The sequence below is a fragment of the Bombina bombina genome, chromosome 3 (genome assembly GCF_027579735.1).
Source record: "Bombina bombina isolate aBomBom1 chromosome 3, aBomBom1.pri, whole genome shotgun sequence".
Lineage (NCBI taxonomy): Eukaryota > Metazoa > Chordata > Amphibia > Anura > Bombinatoridae > Bombina > Bombina bombina.
Window position 1 is genome coordinate 42673418 of NC_069501.1, and position 22130 is coordinate 42695547.

Consider the following 22130-nt stretch of genomic DNA (forward strand, 5'->3'; position numbering starts at 1 on the left):
CACCTCCCTTGTGAATATCATTTTGGTGAAGGGGAGTAATGAATATTATACCAAGTCTGTTTTGATTCCCTGCACCATTGGAGCGCATTTATTTCTTTTTTACTATATTAGTTGCACCTTGCCCATCCATGATGCGAATCTCCCATTCCACCACATCCCAAAGATGCTCTATTGGATTGAGATCTGGTGACTGTGGGGGCCCCATTGGAGTACAGTGAACTCATTGTCATGTTCAAGAAACCAGTTTGAGATGATTTGAGCATTGTGACATGGTGCATTATCTTGCTGGTAGAAGCCATCAGAAGATGGCTACACTGTAGTCATAAAGGGATGGGCATGGTCTGCAAAAATACTTAGGTAGGACGTGGCGTTTAAACGATGCTCAATAGGTACTAAGGGGCCCAAAGTGTGCCAATAAAATATCCCCCACACCATTACACCACCACCACAAGCTTGAAGCGTTGATACAAGGCAGAATAGATCCATGCTTTCATGTTGTTTACGCCAAATTCTGACCCTACCATCTGAATGTTGCAGATGAAATTGAGGCTCATCAGACCAGGCAACGTTTTTCCAATCTTCTATTGTCAAATTTTGGTGAGCCTGTGCGAATTGTAGCCTTAGTTTCCTGTTCTTAGCTGACAGGAGTGGCACCCGGTGTGGTCTTCTGCTGTTGTAGCCCATCTGCTTCAAGGTTCGAGGTGTTGTGCGTTCAGAGATGGTATTCTGCATACCTTGGTTGTAACGAGTGGTTATTTGAGTTACTGTTGCCTTTATATAATCTCGAACCAGTCTGCCTATTCTCCTCTGACATCAACAAGGCATTTTTGTCCACACAACTGCTGCTCACTGGATATTTTCTCTTTTTCTGACAATTCTCTGTAAACCCTAGAGATGGTTGTGTGTGAAAATCCCAGTAAATCAGCAGTTTTTGAAATACTCAGACCAGCCAGTCTGGTACCAACAACCATGCCACATTCAAAGTCACTTAAAGGGACAGTCTAGTCCAAAATAAACTTTCATGATTCAGATAGGGCATGTAATTTTAAACAACTTTCCAATTTACTTTTATCACCAATTTTGCTTTGTTCTCTTGGTATTCTTAGTTGAAAGCTTAACCTAGGAGGTTCATATGCTAATTTCTTAGACCTTGAAGGCCGCCTCTTAAGAATGCATTTTAACAGGGTTTTCACCACTAGAGGGTGTTAGTTCATGAATTTCATATAGATAACATTGTGCTCATGCACGTGAAGTTACCTGGGAGCTATCACTGATTGGCTAAACTGCAAGTCTGTCAAAAGAACTGAAAAAGGGGCAGTTTGCAGAGGCTCAGATACAAGATAATCACAGAGGTAAAAAATATATAAATATAACTGTGTTGGTTATGCAAAACTGGGGAATGGGTAAAAAAGGGATTATCTATCTTTTAAAACAATAACAATTCTGGTGTAGACTGTCCCTTTATTCCCCATTCTGATGCTCGGTTTGAACTTCGGCAAGTCGTCTTCATCATGTCTAGATGCCTAAATGCATTGAGTTGCTGCCATGTGATTGGCTGATTAGCAATTTGTGTTACCAAGCAATTGAACAGGTGTACCTAATAAAGTGGCCGGGGAGTGTATATGCCCCTAACTAGCCCAAGACGTTATAATAAACAGCAAAAAAACTATACTTTTACTAAGAAGATGAGTGTGACCGTCTATTTCAGTAACGATGCAATATTAACTCCTCCAAATAAGTGGGGAGCTTGGCTCTTGACCAACAGTTGCAGCAAACAATCATCTCTGTAAGCACGCTAATTAGGTAGTGAGGATATATTCCTATCTTTCTGCCTAGTGTCTTCTACGTCCCTTTTCCTATACAGTGAAAGCACTTCAATCTTCTGTCATTTTTAGCAGCATTAGCAGAAATATAGCTAATGCAAGTATATTGTAAAATGTATCTACACTGGAAGTTTTATTTAAATAGGCAGTGTTTGTTTTGGTGTGTAATGTCCCTTTAAGACATTTCATATGGATCCAGTGTAATATTAACCAGAATTGTTTCAAACCTTTAGAAATATTTGAGCCCTCCTGCAATTCAAAACTTCTGGAGCTTTAACCTACATTTTCCTTTCTGAACAAAACTCAAGAGGAACCATAGGAGTGGGTCTATAAATCCATGAAAACCTCAGCTCAAGGCGGTTTTTATTCACTACCTAAAAATGTTTATGTTTATTCTAAAATGTATTTGGCTTCAAAATGAAAGCAAGTTTGAGATGGCTGGTTAACTACATATTTCTGTCTGTTTTTAAGGAAATTAAAAGGAAATAATTAAGTCTAATAGGCTGGTGATTTGAGAGTAAGTAAAGGGGAGGGTGTCCAAACACGGTCATCAAGGGCCACCAGCGGGACTGGCTAAATACCCTGTATAAAAGCTAAGGGATCGTGATATCTTAGCCTGTTTGTTACCTTTTAAGTCAAACCAATCTAAAAAAAGTCAATACCAAAGACAGCTTCCCAGGTATTGTGTATAAAGAGGCTGCTTGTTGCCTACCAGATACAGAATGTGCAGGTCATTCTCCAGGACGAAGCCTTTCATCGCTCTCTGCAAATCAGCAAATATTCCCAAAGCTTCACAGGGAGAGAGAGAGGAGGAAAGAGTGGCAGAACCCAGCTTTGTAGGCCGATAAACCTCCACTAGAGACAAAAGAAATCAGCACCATGTTGAATTGTTTTACACAACACAACCAGCGGTATTTTACAATAAATCTATCACATTTGAACACAAAAAAGGATTGTTTGGAATCCAAAACAGATTTTTTTTTTTCAATACGATTAAGATTACTGTAAACATTGTTTTTTCTCTTGTTAAGTGTATCCAGTCCACGGATCATCCATTACTTATGGGATATTAACTCCTCCCCAACAGGAAGTGCAAGAGGATTCACCCAGCAGAGCTGCTATATAGCTCCTCCCCTAACTGCCATTACCAGTCATTCTCTTGCACCCAACGAATAGATAGGATGTGTGAGAGGACTGTGGTGATTATACTTAGTTTCATACCTTCAATCAAAAGTTTGTTGTTTTATAATAGCACCGGAGTGTGTTATTCCTTCTTTGGTAGAATTTGAAGAAGAATCTACCTGAGTTTTTCTATGATTTTAGCCGGAGTAGTTAAGATCATATTGCTGTTTCTCGGCCATCTGAGGAGAGGTAAACTTCAGATCAGGGGACAGCGGGCAGATTAATCTGCAAAGAGGTATGTAGCAGCTTATTATTTTCTGACAATGGAATTGATGAGAAAATTCTGCCATACCGATATAATGTAAACTCAGCCTTAAATGCAGTAGCAGCAACTGGTATCAGGCTGTCATGTATGTATATTTTACACTTCAGTATTCTGGGGAATGGCACTTCACTGGAATTATACTGTATGCATAAAACTTTAGCCTAATTTGCAGGGACTAGCAACAGGCTTTTTAATAACACTCAATTTATTAATGTTAAACGTTTTTTGCTGGCATGTAAAATTGTTTAATTTTCTGAGGTACTGGGTGAAAAAATGTTTTGGGCACTATTTTTTTCCACTTGGCAGTCGTTTTATTTAATTTATGACAGTTTACTGATCTCTCTCACTGTTATGTGTGAGGGGGAGGGGCCTTTTTTGGCGCTTTTGCTACGCATCAAAAAATTCAGTCAGAAGTTTGTCTTCCCTGCATGATCCGGTTCATCTCTACAGAACTCAGGGGTCTTCAAAACTTGTTTTGAGGGAGGTAATCACTCAAAGCAGAGCTGTGATAAAAAAACGTTTATTTCTGTATTTTTTTTCTGCTATCAGGGTTAGTTATCCTTTGCTAATGGGAGCAATCCTTTGCTAAAATTGTGTTTTTTACAAAGATTTGATGCTATAACTTTTCAGTTTATTAATTTTCAACTGTCATAACTTTTTCTGTGCTTCTTATAGGCACAGTACGTTTTCATATTATAGTAAATTACTTGAAAAGTATTTCCAAGTTGCTAGTTTATTTGCTAGTGTGTTAAACATGTCTGATTCAGAGGAAGATATCTGTGCTATATGTGCTAAGCCAAAGTGGAGCCCAATAGAAATTTATGTACTAACTGTATTGATGCTACTTTAAATAAAAGTCAATCTGTACAAATTGAACATATTTCACCAAACAACGAGGGGAGAGTTATGCCGACTAACTCGCCTCACGTGTCAGTACCTGCATCTCCCGCTCGGGAGGTGCGTGATATTGTAGCGCCGAGTACATCTGGGCGGCCATTACAAATCACATTACAGGATATGGCTACTGTTATGACTGAAGTTTTGGCTAAATTACCAGAACTAAGAGGTAAGCGTGATCACTCTGGGGTGAGAACAGAGTGCGCTGATAATATTAGGGCCATGTCAGACACTGCGTCACAATTTGCAGAACATGAGGACGGAGAGCTTCATTCTGCGGGTGACGGTTCTGATCCAAACAAACTGGATTCAGATATTTCAAATTTTAAATTTAAGCTGGAAAACCTCCGTGTATTACTAGGGGAGGTGTTAGCGGCTCTGAATGATTGTAACACAGTTGCAATACCAGAGAAAATGTGTAGGTTGGATAAATATTTTGCGGTACCGGCGAGTACTGACGTTTTTCCTATACCTAAGAGACTTACTGAAATTGTTACTAAGGAGTGGGATAGACCCGGTGTGCCGTTCTCACCCCCTCCGATATTTAGAAAGATGTTTCCAATAGACGCCACCACACGGGACTTATGGCAAACGGTCCCTAAGGTGGAGGGAGCAGTTTCTACTTTAGCTAAGCGTACCACTATCCCGGTGGAGGATAGCTGTGCCTTTTCAGATCCAATGGATAAAAAGTTAGAGGGTTACCTTAAGAAAATGTTTGTTCAACAAGGTTTTATATTGCAACCTCTTGCATGCATTGTGCCTGTCACGGCTGCAGCAGCATTTTGGTTTGAGTCTCTGGAAGAGACACTTGAATCAGCTCCATTAGATGAGATTACACACAAGCTTAAAGCCCTTAAGTTAGCTAACTCATTTATTTCAGATGCCGTAGTACATTTAACTAAACTAACGGCTAAGAATTCCGGATTCGCCATTCAGGCACGCAGAGCACTGTGGCTAAAATCCTGGTCAGCTGACGTTACTTCTAAATCTAAATTGCTTAATATACCTTTCAAAGGGCAGACCTTATTCGGGCCCGGGTTGAAAGAAATTATCGCTGACATTACAGGAGGTAAAGGCCATGCCCTGCCTCAAGACAGAGCCAAACCTAAGGCTAGACAGTCTAATTTTCGTTCCTTTCGTAATTTCAAAGCAGGAGCAGCATCAACTTCCTCTGCACCAAAACAGGAAGGAGCTGTTGCTCGCTACAGACAAGGCTGGAGACCTAACCAGTCCTGGAACAAGGGCAAGCAGGCCAGGAAACCTGCTGCTGCCCCTAAGAATCGAGGGCCCCCGATCCGGGAACGGATCTAGTGGGGGGCAGACTTTCTCTCTTCGCCCAGGCTTGGGCAAGAGATGTCCAGGATCCCTGGGCGTTAGAGATCATATCTCAGGGATACCTTCTAGACTTCAAATTCTCTCCCCCAAGAGGGAGATTTCATCTGTCAAGGTTGTCAACAAACCAAATAAAGAAAGAGGCGTTTCTACGCTGCGTACAAGATCTTTTATTAATGGGAGTGATCCATCCGGTTCCGCGGTCGGAACAAGGACAAGGGTTTTACTCAAATCTGTTTGTGGTTCCCAAAAAAGAGGGAACTTTCAGGCCAATCTTGGATTTAAAGATCCTAAACAAATTCCTAAGAGTTCCATCGTTCAAAATGGAAACTATTCGGACAATTTTACCCATGATCCAAAAGGGTCAGTACATGACCACAGTGGATTTAAAGGATGCTTACCTTCACATACCGATTCACAAAGATCATTACCGGTATCTAAGGTTTGCCTTTCTAGACAGGCATTACCAGTTTGTAGCTCTTCCATTCGGATTGGCTACGGCTCCGAGAATCTTCACAAAGGTTCTGGGTGCTCTTCTGGCGGTACTAAGACCGCGAGGAATTGCGGTAGCTCCGTACCTAGACGACATTCTGATACAAGCTTCAAGCTTTCAAACTGCCAAGTCTCATACAGAGTTAGTACTGGCATTTCTAAGGTCGCATGGATGGAAGGTGAACGAAAAGAAGAGTTCTCTCTTTCCACTCACAAGAGTTCCCTTCTTGGGGACTCTTATAGATTCTGTAGAAATGAAGATTTACCTGACAGAAGACAGGTTAACAAAGCTTCAAAATGCATGCCGTGTCCTTCATTCCATTCAACACCCGTCAGTAGCTCAATGCATGGAGGTGATCGGCTTAATGGTAGCAGCAATGGACATAGTACCCTTTGCACGCCTACATCTCAGACCGCTGCAATTGTGCATGCTACGTCAGTGGAATGGGGATTACTCAGACTTGTCCCCTACTCTGAATCTGGATCAAGAGACCAGAAATTCTCTTCTATGGCGGCTTTCTCGGCCACATCTGTCCAGGGGGATGCCATTCAGCAGGCCGGACTGGACAATTGTAACAACAGACGCCAGCCTACTAGGTTGGGGCGCTGTCTGGAATTCTCTGAAGGCTCAGGGACAATGGAATCAGGAGGAGAGTCTCCTACCAATAAACATTCTGGAATTGAGAGCAGTTCTCAATGCCCTTCTGGCTTGGCCCCAGTTAACAACTCGGGGGTTCATCAGGTTTCAGTCGGACAACATCACGACTGTAGCTTACATCAACCATCAGGGAGGGACAAGAAGCTCCCTAGCAATGATGGAAGTATCAAAGATAATTCGCTGGGCAGAGTCTCACTCTTGCCACCTGTCAGCAATCCACATCCCGGGAGTGGAGAACTGGGAGGCGGATTTCTTAAGTCGTCAGACTTTTCATCCGGGGGAGTAGGAACTTCATCCGGAGGTCTTTGCCCAAATACTTCGACGTTGGGGCAAACCAGAGATAGATCTCATGGCGTCTCGACAGAACGCCAAGCTTCCTCATTACGGGTCCAGATCCAGGGATCCGGGAGCGGTTCTGATAGATGCTTTGACAGCACCTTGGACCTTCGGGATGGCTTATGTGTTTCCACCCTTCCCGATGCTTCCTCGATTGATTGCCAGAATCAAACAGGAGAGAGCATCAGTGATTCTAATAGCGCCTGCATGGCCACGCAGGACTTGGTATGCAGATCTAGTGGACATGTCATCCTGTCCACCTTGGTCGCTACCTCTGAAACAGGACCTTCTGATCCAGGGTCCCTTCAAACATCAAAATCTAATTTCTCTGAAGCTGACTGCTTGGAAATTGAACGCTTGATTTTATCAAAACGTGGTTTTTCTGAGTCAGTTATTGATACCTTAATACAGGCTAGGAAGCCTGTTACCAGAAAGATTTACCATAAGATATGGCGCAAATACTTATATTGGTGCGAATCCAAGAGTTACTCATGGAGTAAGGTTAGGATTCCGAGGATATTGTCTTTTCTACAAGAAGGTTTAGAAAAGGGTTTATCCGCTAGTTCCTTAAAGGGACAGATTTCAGCTCTGTCCATTCTTTTACACAAACGACTGTCAGAAGTTCCGGACGTTCAAGCTTTTTGTCAGGCTTTAGCTAGGATCAAGCCTGTGTTTAAAACTGTTGCTCCACCATGGAGTTTGAACTTAGTTCTTAATGTTTTACAGGGGGTTCCGTTTGAACCCCTTCATTCCATTGATATCAAGTTGTTATCTTGGAAAGTTCTGTTTTTAATGGCGATTTCCTCGGCTCGAAGAGTCTCTGAGTTATCTGCCTTACATTGTGATTCTCCTTATCTGATTTTTCATTCAGACAAGGTAGTTCTGCGTACTAAACCTGGGTTCCTACCTAAGGTGGTCACTAACAGGAATATCAATCAAGAGATTGTGGTTCCATCTTTGTGTCCTAATCCTTCTTCGAAAAAGGAACGTCTGCTACACAATCTAGATGTAGTCCGTGCCCTGAAATTTTATCTACAGGCAACTAAGGATTTTCGACAAACGTCTTCCCTGTTTGTCGTTTATTCTGGTCAGAGGAGAGGTCAAAAAGCTTCGGCTACCTCTCTCTCCTTTTGGCTTCGTAGCATAATACGGTTAGCCTATGAGACTGCTGGACAGCAGCCTCCTGAAAGAATTACAGCACATTCTACTAGAGCTGTGGCTTCCACTTGGGCCTTTAAGAATGAGGCTTCTGTTGAACAGATTTGCAAGGCTGCAACTTGGTCTTCTCTTCATACTTTTTCCAAATTTTACAAATTTGACACTTTTGCTTCTTCGGAGGCTGTTTTTGGGAGAAAGGTTCTTCAGGCAGTGGTTCCTTCCGTATAAAGAGCCTGCCTGTCCCTCCCGTCATCCGTGTACTTTAGCTTTGGTATTGGTATCCCATAAGTAATGGATGATCCGTGGACTGGATACACTTAACAAGAGAAAACATAATTTATGCTTACCTGATACATTTATTTCTCTTGTAGTGTATCCAGTCCACGGCCCGCCCTGTCACTTTAAGGCAGGTAATTTTTCCATTAAACTACAGTCACCACTGCACCCTATGGTTTTCCTTTCTCTGCATGTTTTCGGTCGAATGACTGGTAATGGCAGTTAGGGGAGGAGCTATATAGCAGCTCTGCTGGGTGAATCCTCTTGCACTTCCTGTTGGGGAGGAGTTAATATCCCATAAGTAATGGATGATCCGTGGACTGGATACACTACAAGAGAAATAAATTTATCAGGTAAGCATAAATTATGTTTTCCATTCTTGTGTTTCCAATTACTTGTTATGAAAGTCGCAAAGTATAATATGCATAAATAAATTGCTGTTTTAGGATTATTTTTGTATGTGAAATGTCTGTTTTTTGTTCTTTGACACCACAACCAATCAAAATGGGTTGAGCTTGCAGGGAAATCATATCTCCTTATTTTATCACTTTCTGTACACACATATGCTTCTTTATATTATCTCTGTCTGAATAAAAGATGCTAATACTTAGAGAGAACAACTGGAAACTAACATTTTATTACTCATCTCTGCCACCTCCAACTGGGAGTATAATTCCCTCTGCTAGCTATGTTTACACAGCTTTTCTATAGCCTACACTTATATATAGAAACTTTCAGTATAGTTAGGGATTCCAAAGGCAAAATCGGCTATTTCAAATGCCAATATATAGGAGCTATTTGTAAACAATCTAATACACTCCAGCAGGTAATATGGATAACTTTTAAAGGAGAGACCAAAATTAAATTTATGCTTACCTGATAAATTTAATTCTTTCCGGACTTGGAGAGTCCACAACGTCATTCCAATTACTAGTGGGATATTCAACTCCTGGCCAGCAGGAGGAGGCAAAAAGCACCCCAGCAAAGCTATTAAGTGTAATTCCCTTACCCATAATTTCAAGTCATTCAGCCAAATGAAAATGGAAAAAGAAGAAACACAAGGGTAAAGAGGTGCCTGAGGTTACTCAAAAAAAAAAAAAACCTGCTGAATTATAAATTAACAAGAAGGGCGGAGTCGTGGACTCTCTGTACCAGGAAAGAAATTTATCAGGTAAGCATAAATTTTGTTTTCTTTTCTTTGGCATGGAGAGTCCATGACATCATTCCAATTACTAGTAGGAACCAATACCCAAGCTAGAGGACACGGAATGAAAAGGGAGGGAAACAAAAGGCAGGAGGACCTAATCAGAAGGCACCACCGCTTGAAGAACATTTCGCCCAAAAAAGAGGCCTACGCCGAGGCAAAAGTATGAAATTTTTAGAATTTGGAAAAAAGTATGCAAAGAGGACCATGTAGCCGCCTTTCAAATTTGTTCCACAGAAGCTTTGTTTTTGAAAGCCCAAGCTGCGGAATCTGTTGGCGCTCTACAAATAACTAATAATAATAATAATAATAATAATAATGAGGAGGAGGAGACAGCCCTAGTGGAATGAGGCGTAATTCTCTCAGGAGGCTGCTGTCCAGCAGTCTCAAAAGCCAAACGAATCATACTCCTTATATTAACCAAAGGGAAAGGGTAGTGGTAGTAGAAGTGGCTTTCTGACCCTTACGCTTTCCAGAGAAAACTACAAACAGGGCAGAAGATTGCCAAAAATCTTTAGTAGCTTGTAGGTAAAATTTTAGAAAAGTTTAGAGTGAGATATCAGCGCATAGTAAAATCTCACAAAGCTAACAGTGAGAACAGAGGATCCCTAAAACCTCTAAAAATGCAACTGAATGCAAAATACCCTCATAAAACAGAGGGAAAACATAAATTATGCTTACCAGATCAACTTCTGTACAGGGAGAGTCCACAGCTGCATTCATTACTTGTGGAAAATACAGAACCTGGCCACCAGGAGGCGGTAAATACTCCCCAGTCAAAGGCTTAAATACCTCCTCCACGTCCCTCATCCCCCAGTCATTCTGCCGAGGGAATTAGGAACAATGGGAGAAATATCAGGGGTGAAAAAGGTGCCAGAAGAAAAATTTAATTTAGCGCCGTCCATCGGAGAACACGGGCGGGAGCCGTGGACTCTCCCTGTATTAAGAAGGAAAACATAAATTATGCTTACCAGATAATTTCCTTTCCTTCTGTACAGGGAGAGTCCACAGCTGCATTCATTCCTTGTAGGAAATTATACCCAAGCTACTGAGGACACTGAATGCTAACAGGAGGGTAAAAAAAAAAAAAAAAAAAAAAAAAAGGGAGGCTGCCCAAATCTGAGGGCACAACAGCCTGCAACAAACCCATTCTCACTAAAGCTGCTTCAAAAGAAGCAAAGAAGAAAAAGAACAATGCTAGGAGGACCAAGCAGCCACCCAACAACCAGAACCATAGAGATCTCATGTCAGAGATCCCAAAAAAGACATCACTGCACTCAAACTGAGCCATAAACCTCTGAGGAGGTGTCCCGCTAACTCCTCCACAAACAAGGATACAAATAAACAAGAGAAAAACTGTCTATTCGAACGTAGTTTGAAAATAACATCAAGGCATGACTCCCAGAAAGGAGAGGAACCTTTCCCATTTAGAAAAGGAATAAGACAACAAAAATAATATTAGGGAGAAAAAAACTAATCAAATCCGAAAATAGCCATATTATCAAGGAAACCCCAAGAAGGAGTATGTATTGCAAAAAAGGTTGGAAAAGGTCATTGAAGAAAAAAGTCAAAGACCACCTCCTGCACAGGTACAAAAGTAACACGATGCAACCTCACCAGCCTGACCGCAGTCAGTGCCCTAACCAAAGAAACTGAACCCCTGAAAGTTCAATGAACCTCTGGTACAGGAGAACAAACAGGGTATCCGAACACTGCTTGCAAGCTCACATACAAGGGCAAGGAACTACAGCTGGTTTCAACCGGCAACCTTCCGTTAGCTAGGTAGCTAAGCAAACCAACAAACTATTACAGCTTGTCGTCCATTTGAACAAGAAACTAGCTAGAAAGACCCTTCTCCAGGACATCCTAGAAAAGAACAAAGAGGAACCCCTTGAATCAAATAAAATAGTCAGGATGAACTAGTTCCTCCCGACAAAGAGGGGTCATCCACACCTACGATAGATGACGAGGTACCAGCCACGCGCTGAAGGCAAGGACAATGAACTTGCAGAAAAAGATCCTCTCTCAGCTAAGACCAAGCGATCTCTCTCAATCCGCCTCAGAGGATAAGATCCCATGACGCAAAAAGGCATTGACCCGGCAGTTCCCTATAACAAGGTAAGCCCCTAAAACGCGATACGAACTTGCAGGTAAAAATGGAGCAATCAGACTCACTGACACCTATGTTCCGTATCAGTCTATGAGCCCCCCCCCCCCCCCAAAAAAAAGTCTCCTACCCTTGATTCCATAAAGATAAAGGAGTCCCACGGTGACCCTGTCTTTTATAGTTAACATGTGTGTAAAAAGTGAAACGATCTTACCGGAATCTATGCCGTGGAACAGCAACACAGTCCTTCAAGTTTGACAGATTGTAGCAGCGCTTCTGACATAGACTTGAGTGAAGAAAGCGGGCAGCGAAACTCGTCAATGCCGATTGCTTATGGAGCTGTTAATATGAGTCTGGACGGTTTTGCAGAAAGACTCTCCCTGCATCTCCAGACGCTAACTTTCCTCAATGCTCTCACTGAGAGGCTGACAAGACTACCTTAAAACTCCAGTCCCATCTCGAAGGGCAAATAGCCTTCCTAAGGAACTACTTCATAATCTTCTGACACTTCTCTGCCAAAATCCTGTGACGAAAGGCAAAGAATGACTGGGGGATGAGGGACGTGGGGGAGGTAGTTAAGCCTTTGGCTGGAGTGTCTTTGCCTCTTCCTGGTGGCCAGGTTCTGTATTTCCCACAAGTAATGAATGCAGCTGTGGACTCTCCCTGTATTAAGAAGGAAAGTACACCATAGCGCTATAAAAAAATACAGCTTAAAGGACATTATGACAGAAAATATGAGAAACGGTTTAAGAATATAAATTGGAACAAGGTAATATTTAATCTGAAACAATGTATCACATAGAAACAAAAACTGGTAAAGTGCAGTATCCAGTTAAAAAACAATTAAAAAATAAAACATACATAAGTTTAAAATCATACAAGTTAAAAGTCCATGTCAGGATAGGGGATTGGAATCCAGCAGGTGTTACCTAAACAGGTATTGTGGCAATATGACCGGGAATAGGTTCTTGTCTTTCTTTAGAACAAAATTACCATGAGCAAAATGTTTCCCCAAAGTGTTTGTTGTGCTTTCTCATTCAGAGTCGTTCCTTGGTGGTTTTTCTGACGATTTGAACAGTTAGTGATTCCGATCTCTACTGCAACTCAAGGACTACAGATTCTCGGATGGGACAATAACAGCAGGAATAGAGCAACGCGTTTCAGACGTTTCAGGGTATTTTGTATTCAGGTAAAATTTTAGAGCATGCACCAAAAAGACGTTCCTTATGGGAAGAAGGATTAGGACAAAACGAAGGAACAACAATTGGCTGATTAATGTTTTGATCTGACACAACCTTAGGTAGAAAACCCAATTTGGTACGAAGGACCGCCTTATCTGCATGAAAAATAAAAAGGTACAGGGAATCACACTGCAGAGCTGAAAGCTCAAACTCTGCGATCGGAAGAAATAGCAAGAAGAAACAAAACCTTCCAAGATAACAATTTTATATCAACAACATGCATCGGCTCAAACGGAGCCTGCAGCAAAACTTTAAGAACAAGATTAAAGCTCCAAGGAGGAGCCACAGATTTAAACACAGGCCTTATTCTGACCAGGGCCTGAACAAAAGCTTGAACATCTGGCAAATCTGTAAGACCTTTGTGCAAAAGAATAGACCGTGCAGAAATCTGACCCTTCAGAGTACTGACTGACAAACCTTTCTCCAGGCCATCCTGAAGAAAAGATCAAATACGGGGAATACTCACCGGGCTCCAGGAGAAACCCTTAGATTTGCACCGATAAAGATATTTACGGCATACCTTATATTTATATATAAATCTTGCGAGTAACAGGTTTGCGAGCCTGAAGCATAGTATCAATGACCGCTTCAGAAAAACAGAATTTATGCTTACCTGATAAATTACTTTCTCCAACGGTGTGTCCGGTCCACGGCGTCATCCATAACTTGTGGGAATATTCTCTTCCCCAACAGGAAATGGCAAAGAGCACAGCAAAAGCTGTCCACATAGTCCCTCCTAGGCTCCGCCCACCCCAGTCATTCGACCGACTGACAGGAGAAAAAAACAGGAGAAACTATAGGGTACCGTGGTGACTGTAGTTAAAGAAAGAAATTCATCAAACCTGATTAAAAAACCAGGGCGGGCCGTGGACCGGACACACCGTTGGAGAAAGTAATTTATCAGGTAAGCATAAATTCTGTTTTCTCCAACATTGGTGTGTCCGGTCCACGGCGTCATCCATAACTTGTGGGAACCAATACCAAAGCTTTAGGACACGGATGAAGGGAGGGAGCCAATCAGGTTACCTAAACGGAAGGCACCATGGCTTGCAAAACCTTTCTCCCAAAAATAGCCTCCGAAGAAGCAAAAGTATCAAATTTGTAGAATTTGGCAAAAGTGTGCAGGGAAGACCAAGTCGCTGCCTTACATATCTGATCAACAGAAGCATCGTTCTTGAAGGCCCATGTGGAAACCTCAGCCCTAGTAGAGTGAGCTGTGATTCGTTCGGGAGGCTGCCGTCCGGCAGTCTCGTAAGCCAATCGGATGATGCTTTTCAGCCAAAAGGAAAGAGAGGTAGCAGTAGCTTTTTGACCTCTCCTCTTGCCAGAATAAACGACAAACAGAGAAGACTTTTGTCTGAAAACCTTTGTTGCTTCTAAATAGAACTTTAAAGCACGTACTACATCTAAATTATGTAACAAACGTTCCTTCTTTGAAACTGGATTCAGACACAAAGAAGGCACAACTATTTCCTGCTTAATATTTTTGTTGGAAACAACCTTTGGAAGGAAACCAGGTTTAGTACGCAAAACAACCTTATCTGAATGGAACACCAGATAGGGCGGAATACACTGCAGAGCAGATAACTCAGAAACTCTTCTAGCAGAAGAAATAGCAACCAAAAACAGAACTTTCCAAGATAACATCTTGATATCTATGGAATGTAGAGGTTCAAACGGAACCCCTTGAAGAACTAAAAGAACTAAATTCAGACTCCAGGGAGGAGTCAAAGGTCTGTAAACAGGCTTGATCCTGACCAAAGCCTGAACAAAAGCTTGAACACCACATACTCTTCACCATCTCCGTGGAGATGTTGCCTGTGCAACGGCAAAGAGAATGACTGGGGTGGGCGGAGCCTAGGAGGGACTATGTGGACAGCTTTTGCTGTGCTCTTTGCCATTTCCTGTTGGGGAAGAGAATATCCCCACAAGTTATGGATGACGCCGTGGACCGGACACACCAATGTTGGAGAAAACCACAACTAGTCAGAACTAGGCGTTCAATCTCCAAGCAGTCAGCTTCAGAGAATCCAGGTTTCGATGGAGGAATGGACCCTGAATTAGAAGGTCCTTCCTCAGAGGTAACCTCCAAGGAGGTAGAGATGACATCCTTAACAGATCCACGAACCAGATCCTGCAAGGCCATGCAGGAGCTAGTAGAATTATTGATGCTATCTCCTTTTTGATAAAAGCAATGACTCGTGGAAGGAGAGCAAACGCAGGAAACATATGTCAGAGAGAAGATCCAAGGAACCGCTAGAGTATCTATCAGAGCGGCCTGAGGATCTCTTGACCTTGAACCGTACTTTGGAACCTTAGCAATTTGACGGGACGTCATCAGATCCAACTCTGGAACCCCCACCTGAGGGTTATCTTAGAGAACACTTCCGGATGGAGAGCCCACTCCCTGGGATGAAAAAAGTCTGACCGCTCAGAAAATCCACCTCCCAGTTGTCCACTCCTGGAATGTGGATGGCAGATAGACAAGCGTAAGCTTTCGCCCACTGCAGAATGCGAGTCCCCTCCTTCATAGCAAAGGAACTCAGAGTTCCTCCCTGGTGGTTGATTTAAGACACTGAGGTGATGTTGTCCGATTGGAATCTGATAAACCGGACTAAAGATAATTGAGGCCAAGCTACCAAGGCATTGAAAATGGCTCTCAACTCCAAGATGTTTATGGGGAGAAAAGACTCCGAGTCCACAGGCCCTAAGCTTTTAGAGAGCCCCAAACTGCTCCCCAGCCTAATAGGCTAGCATCCGTAGTCACAATCACCAAGGAGGGTCTCAGGAAGCAAGTGCCCCGAGCAAGGTTTTCCTGAGAAATCCACCACGAGGGAGAATCTCTTGTTATGGGATCCAGATCTGTCCTCTGCGATAAATCTGAATGGTCTCCGTTCCACTGACTGAGCATGCATAGTTGCAGAGGTCTCAGATCAAACCGAACAAAAGGAATTATGTCCATGGAAGCCACCATCAGACCAATCATCTCCATGCATTGATCCACTGATGGACGAATAGCAGACAGGAGAGAAAGGCAAGAAGTTTCAATTTTTCTGATGTCCGTCAGGAAAATCTTCATGGACAAGAAATCTATGATTGTCCCTAGGAAACACACTCTTGTAGTTTGAACTAGAGAACTCTTTTCCAGATTCACTTTCCACCTGTGGGAACGTAGAAAAGACAACATCATCTCTGTATGAGATTTTGCTAGTAGAAAAGATGAAGCCTGAACCAAGATGTCGTCTAGATAAGGTGCCACAGCAATTCCCTGGGATCTGATCACAGTCAATAGAGCTCCCAGAACTTTTGTGAATATTCTGGGAGCCGTGGCAAGACCAAACGGAAGTGAAACAAATTGGAAAAGCTTGTCAGAAAGGTAAACCTTAGAAACTGGTGATGATCCCTGTGAATCGGAACATGTAAATAAGCGTCCTTCAGGTCTATAGTCGTCATGAACTGACCTTCCTGAACCAATGGAAGAATGGAACGAATTTGTTGCGGCACTTTAAGTCTAAGATTGGACAGAAAGTTCCTTCTTTTTTGGGAACCACAAAAAGATTTGAATAGAATCCTAGACCTTGTTCCTATAGAGGGACTGGTACAATAACTCCCAGGGAGGAAAGGTCCTCTATACAATTTAAGAAGGCCTCCCTCTTTACCTGGTTTGAGGATAGTCTTGATAGGAAAAAACATAATTTATGTAAGAACTTACCTGATAAATTCATTTCTTTCATATTAACAAGAGTCCATGAGCTAGTGACGTATGGGATATACATTCCTACCAGGAGGGGCAAAGTTTCCCAAACCTTAAAATGCCTATAAATACACCCCTCACCACACCCACAAATCAGTTTAACGAATAGCCAAGAAGTGGGGTGATAAGAAAAAAAGTGCGAAGCATATAAAATAAGGAATTGGAATAATTGTGCTTTATACAAAAAAATCATAACCACCACAAAAAAGGGTGGGCCTCATGGACTCTTGTTAATATGAAAGAAATGAATTTATCAGGTAAGTTCTTACATAAATTATGTTTTCTTTCATGTAATTAACAAGAGTCCATGAGCTAGTGACGTATGGGATAATGACTACCCAAGATGTGGATCTTTCCACACAAGAGTCACTAGAGAGGGAGGGATAAAATAAAGACAGCCAATTCCTGCTGAAAATAATCCACACCCAAAATAAAGTTTAACAAAAAACATAAGCAGAAGATTCAAACTGAAACCGCTGCCTGAAGAACTTTTCTACCAAAAACTGCTTCAGAAGAAGAAAATACATCAAAATGGTAGAATTTAGTAAAAGTATGCAAAGAGGACCAAGTTGCTGCTTTGCAGATCTGGTCAACCGAAGCTTCATTCCTAAACGCCCAGGAAGTAGATACTGACCTAGTAGAATGAGCTGTAATTCTCTGAGGCGGAATTTTACCCGACTCAACATAGGCAAGATGAATTAAAGATTTCAACCAAGATGCCAAAGAAATGGCAGAAGCTTTCTGGCCTTTCCTAGAACCGGAAAAGATAACAAATAGACTAGAAGTCTTACGGAAAGATTTCGTAGCTTCAACATAATATTTCAAAGCTCTAACAACATCCAAAGAATGCAATGATTTCTCCTTAGAATTCTTAGGATTAGGACATAATGAAGGAACCACAATTTCTCTACTAATGTTGTTGGAATTCACAACTTTAGGTAAAAATTCAAACGAAGTTCGCAACACCGCCTTATCCTGATGAAAAATCAGAAAAGGAGACTCACACGAAAGAGCAGATAATTCAGAAACTCTTCTAGCAGAAGAGATGGCCAAAAGGAACAAAACTTTCCAAGAAAGTAATTTAATGTCCAATGAATGCATAGGTTCAAACGGAGGAGCTTGAAGAGCTCCCAGAACCAAATTCAAACTCCAAGGAGGAGAAATTGACTTAATGACAGGTTTTATACGAACCAAAGCTTGTACAAAACAATGAATATCAGGAAGAATAGCAATCTTTCTGTGAAAAAGAACAGAAAGAGCGGAGATTTGTCCTTTCAAAGAACTCGTGGACAAACCCTTATCTAAACCATCCTGAAGAAACTGTAAAATTCTCGGTATTCTAAAAGAATGCCAAGAAAAATGATGAGAAAGACACCAAGAAATATAAGTCTTCCAGACTCTATAATATATCTCTCGAGATACAGATTTACGAGCCTGTAACATAGTATTAATCACGGAGTCAGAGAAACCTCTATGACCAAGAATCAAGCGTTCAATCTCCATACCTTTAAATTTAAGGATTTCAGATCCGGATGGAAAAAAGGACCTTGTGACAGAAGGTCTGGTCTTAACGGAAGAGTCCATGGTTGGCAAGATGCCATCCGGACAAGATCCGCATACCAAAACCTGTGAGGCCATGCCGGAGCTATTAGCAGAACAAACAAGCATTCCCTCAGAATCTTGGAGATTACTCTTGGAAGAAGAACTAGAGGCGGAAAGATATAGGCAGGATGATACTTCCAAGGAAGTGATAATGCATCCACTGCCTCCGCCTGAGGATCCCGGGATCTGGACAGATACCTGGGAAGTTTCTTGTTTAGATGAGAGGCCATCAGATCTATCTCTGGGAGCCCCCACATTTGAACAATCTGAAGAAATACCTCTGGGTGAAGAGACCATTCGCCCGGATGCAACGTTTGGCGACTGAGATAATCCGCATCCCAATTGTCTACACCTGGGATATGAACCGCAGAGATTAGACAGGAGCTGGATTCCGCCCAAACCAAAATTCGAGATACTTCTTTCATAGCCAGAGGACTGTGAGTCCCTCCTTGATGATTGATGTATGCCACAGTTGTGACATTGTCTGTCTGAAAACAAATGAACGATTCTCTCTTCAGAAGAGGCCAAAACTGAAGAGCTCTGAAAACTGCACGGAGTTCCAAGATATTGATCGGTAATCTCACCTCCTGAGATTCCCAAACTCCTTGTGCCGTCAGAGATCCCCACACAGCTCCCCAACCTGTGAGACTTGCATCTGTTGAAATTACAGTCCAGGTCGGAAGAACAAAAGAAGCCCCCTGAATTAAACGAAGGTGATCTGTCCACCACGTTAGAGAGTGCCGAACAATCGGTTTTAAAGATATTAATTGATTTATCTTCGTGTAATCCCTGCACCATTGATTCAGCATACAGAGCTGAAGAGGTCGCATGTGAAAACGAGCAAAGGGGATCGCGTCCGATGCAGCAGTCATAAGACCTAGAATTTCCATGCATAAGGCTACCGAAGGGAATGATTGAGACTGAAGGTTTCGACAGGCTGTAATCAGTTTTAGACGTCTCTTGTCTGTTAAAGACAGAGTCATGGACACTGAATCTATCTGGAAACCCAGAAAGGTTACCCTTGTTTGAGGAATCAAAGAACTTTTTGGTAAATTGATCCTCCAACCATGATCTTGAAGAAACAACACAAGTCGATTCGTATGAGACTCTGCTAAATGTAAAGACTGAGCAAGTACCAAGATATCGTCCAAATAAGGAAATACCACAATACCCTGTTCTCTGATTACAGACAGAAGGGCACCGAGAATCTTTGTGAAAATTCTTGGAGCTGTAGCAAGGCCAAACGGTAGAGCCACAAATTGGTAATGCTTGTCTAGAAAAGAGAACCTCAGGAACTGATAATGATCTGGATGAATCGGAATATGCAGATATGCATCCTGTAAATCTATTGTGGACATATAATTCCCTTGCTGAACAAAAGGCAATATAGTCCTTACAGTTACCATCTTGAACGTTGGTATTCTTACATAACGATTCAATAATTTGAGATCCAGAACTGGTCTGAAGGAATTCTCCTTCTTTGGTACAATGAAGAGATTTGAATAAAACCCCATCCCCTGTTCCGGAACTGGAACTGGCATAATTACTCCAGCCAACTCTAGATCTGAAACACAATTCAGAAATGCTTGAGCTTTCACTGGATTTACTGGGACATGGGAAAGAAAAAATCTCTTTGCAGGAGGTCTCATCTTGAAACCAATTCTGTACCCTTCTGAAACAATGTTCTGAATCCAAAGATTGTGAACAGAATTGATCCAAATTTCTTTGAAAAAACGTAACCTGCCCCCTACCAGCTGAACTGGAATGAGGGCCGTACCTTCATGTGAACTTAGAAGCAGGCTTTGCCTTTCTAGCAGGCTTGGATTTATTCCAGACTGGAGATGGTTTCCAAACTGAAACTGCTCCTGAGGACGAAGGATCAGGCTTTTGTTCTTTGTTGAAACGAAAGGAACGAAAACGATTGTTAGCCCTGTTTTTACCTTTAGACTTTTTATCCTGTGGTAAAAAAGTTCCTTTCCCACCAGTAACAGTTGAAATAATAGAATCCAACTGAGAACCAAATAATTTGTTTCCCTGGAAAGAAATGGAAAGTAGAGTTGATTTAGAAGCCATATCAGCATTCCAGGTCTTAAGCCATAAAGCTCTTCTGGCTAAGATAGCCAGAGACATAAATCTAACATCAACTCTAATAATATCAAAAATGGCATCACAGATGAAATTATTAGCATGCTGGAGAAGAATAATAATATCATGAGAATCACGATTTGTTACTTGTTGCGCTAGAGTTTCCAACCAAAAAGTTGAAGCTGCAGCAACATCAGCCAATGATATAGCAGGTCTAAGAAGATTACCTGAACATAGATAAGCTTTTCTTAGAAAAGATTCAATTTTTCTATCTAAAGGATCCTTAAACGAGGTACCATCTGACGTAGGAATGGTAGTACGTTTAGCAAGGGTAGAAATAGCCCCATCAACTTTAGGGATTTTGTCCCAAAATTCTAACCTGTCAGGCGGAACAGGATATAATTGCTTAAAACGTTTAGAAGGAGTAAATGAATTACCCAATTTATCCCATTCCTTAGCAATTACTGCAGAAATAGCATTAGGAACAGGAAAGACTTCTGGAATAACCGCAGGAGCTTTAAAAACCTTATCCAAACGTATAAAATTAGTATCAAGAGGACTAGAATCCTCTATTTCTAAAGCAATTAGTACTTCTTTAAGTAAAGAGCGAATAAATTCCATCTTAAATAAATATGAAGATTTATCAGCATCAATCTCTGAGATAGAATCCTCTGAACCAGAAGAGTCCAAAGAATCAGAATGATGGTGTTCATTTAAAAATTCATCTGTAGAGAGAGAAGATTTAAAAGACTTTTTACGTTTACTAGAAGGAGAAATAACAGACAAAGCCTTCTTTATGGATACAGAAACAAAATCTCTTATGTTATCAGGAACATTCTGCACCTTAGATGTTGAGGGAACTGCAACAGGCAATGGTACATCACTAAAGGAAATATTATCTGCTTTAACAAGTTTGTCATGACAATTATTACAAACAACAGCTGGAGGAATAGCTACCAAAAGTTTACAGCAGATACACTTAGCTTTGGTAGATCCAGCAGGCAGTGGTTTTCCTGTAGTATCTTCTGGCTCAGATGCAACGTGAGACATCTTGCAATATGTAAGAGAAAAAACAACATATAAAGCAAAATAGATCAAATTCCTTATAAGACAGTTTCAGGAATGGGAAAAAAATACCAAACATCAAGCTTCTAGCAACCAGAAGCAAATGAAAAATGAGACTGAAATAATGTAGAGACAAAAGCGACGCCCATATTTTTTGGCGCCAAATAAGACGCCACATCCGGAACGCCGACATTTTTGGCGCAAAATAACGTCAAAAATGACGCAACTTCCGGCGACACGTATGACGCCGGAAACGGAAAAGAATTTTTGCGCCAAAAAAGTCCGCGCCAAGAATGACGCAATAAAATGAAGCATTTTCAGCCCCCGCGAGCCTAACAGCCCACAGGGAAAAAAGTCAAATTTTTGAGGTAAGAAAAAATATGATAATTTAAAGCATAATCCCAAATATGAAACTGACTGTCTGGAAATAAGGAAAGTTGAACATTCTGAGTCAAGGCAAATAAATGTTTGAATACATATATTTAGAACTTTATAAATAAAGTGCCCAACCATAGCTTAGAGTGTCACAGAAAATAAGACTTACTTACCCCAGGACACTCATCTACATGTTTGTAGAAAGCCAAACCAGTACTGAAACGAGAATCAGTAGAGGAAATGGTAAATATAAGAGTATATCGTCGATCTGAAAAGGG

At 41.6% G+C, this 22130-nt stretch overlaps 1 protein-coding gene across 1 annotated transcript in view; it reads right to left on the bottom strand.

The window, feature by feature from the left end:
- POLQ (DNA polymerase theta) overlaps positions 1–22130 on the bottom strand; it is a 444612-nt gene that overhangs the window by 351303 nt on the left and 71179 nt on the right. Inside the window, exon 12 of the mRNA XM_053705140.1 lies at positions 2536–2678. Within this exon, the coding sequence (XP_053561115.1) occupies positions 2536–2678 (143 nt within the window). The remainder of the gene's footprint in view (positions 1–2535; positions 2679–22130) is intronic.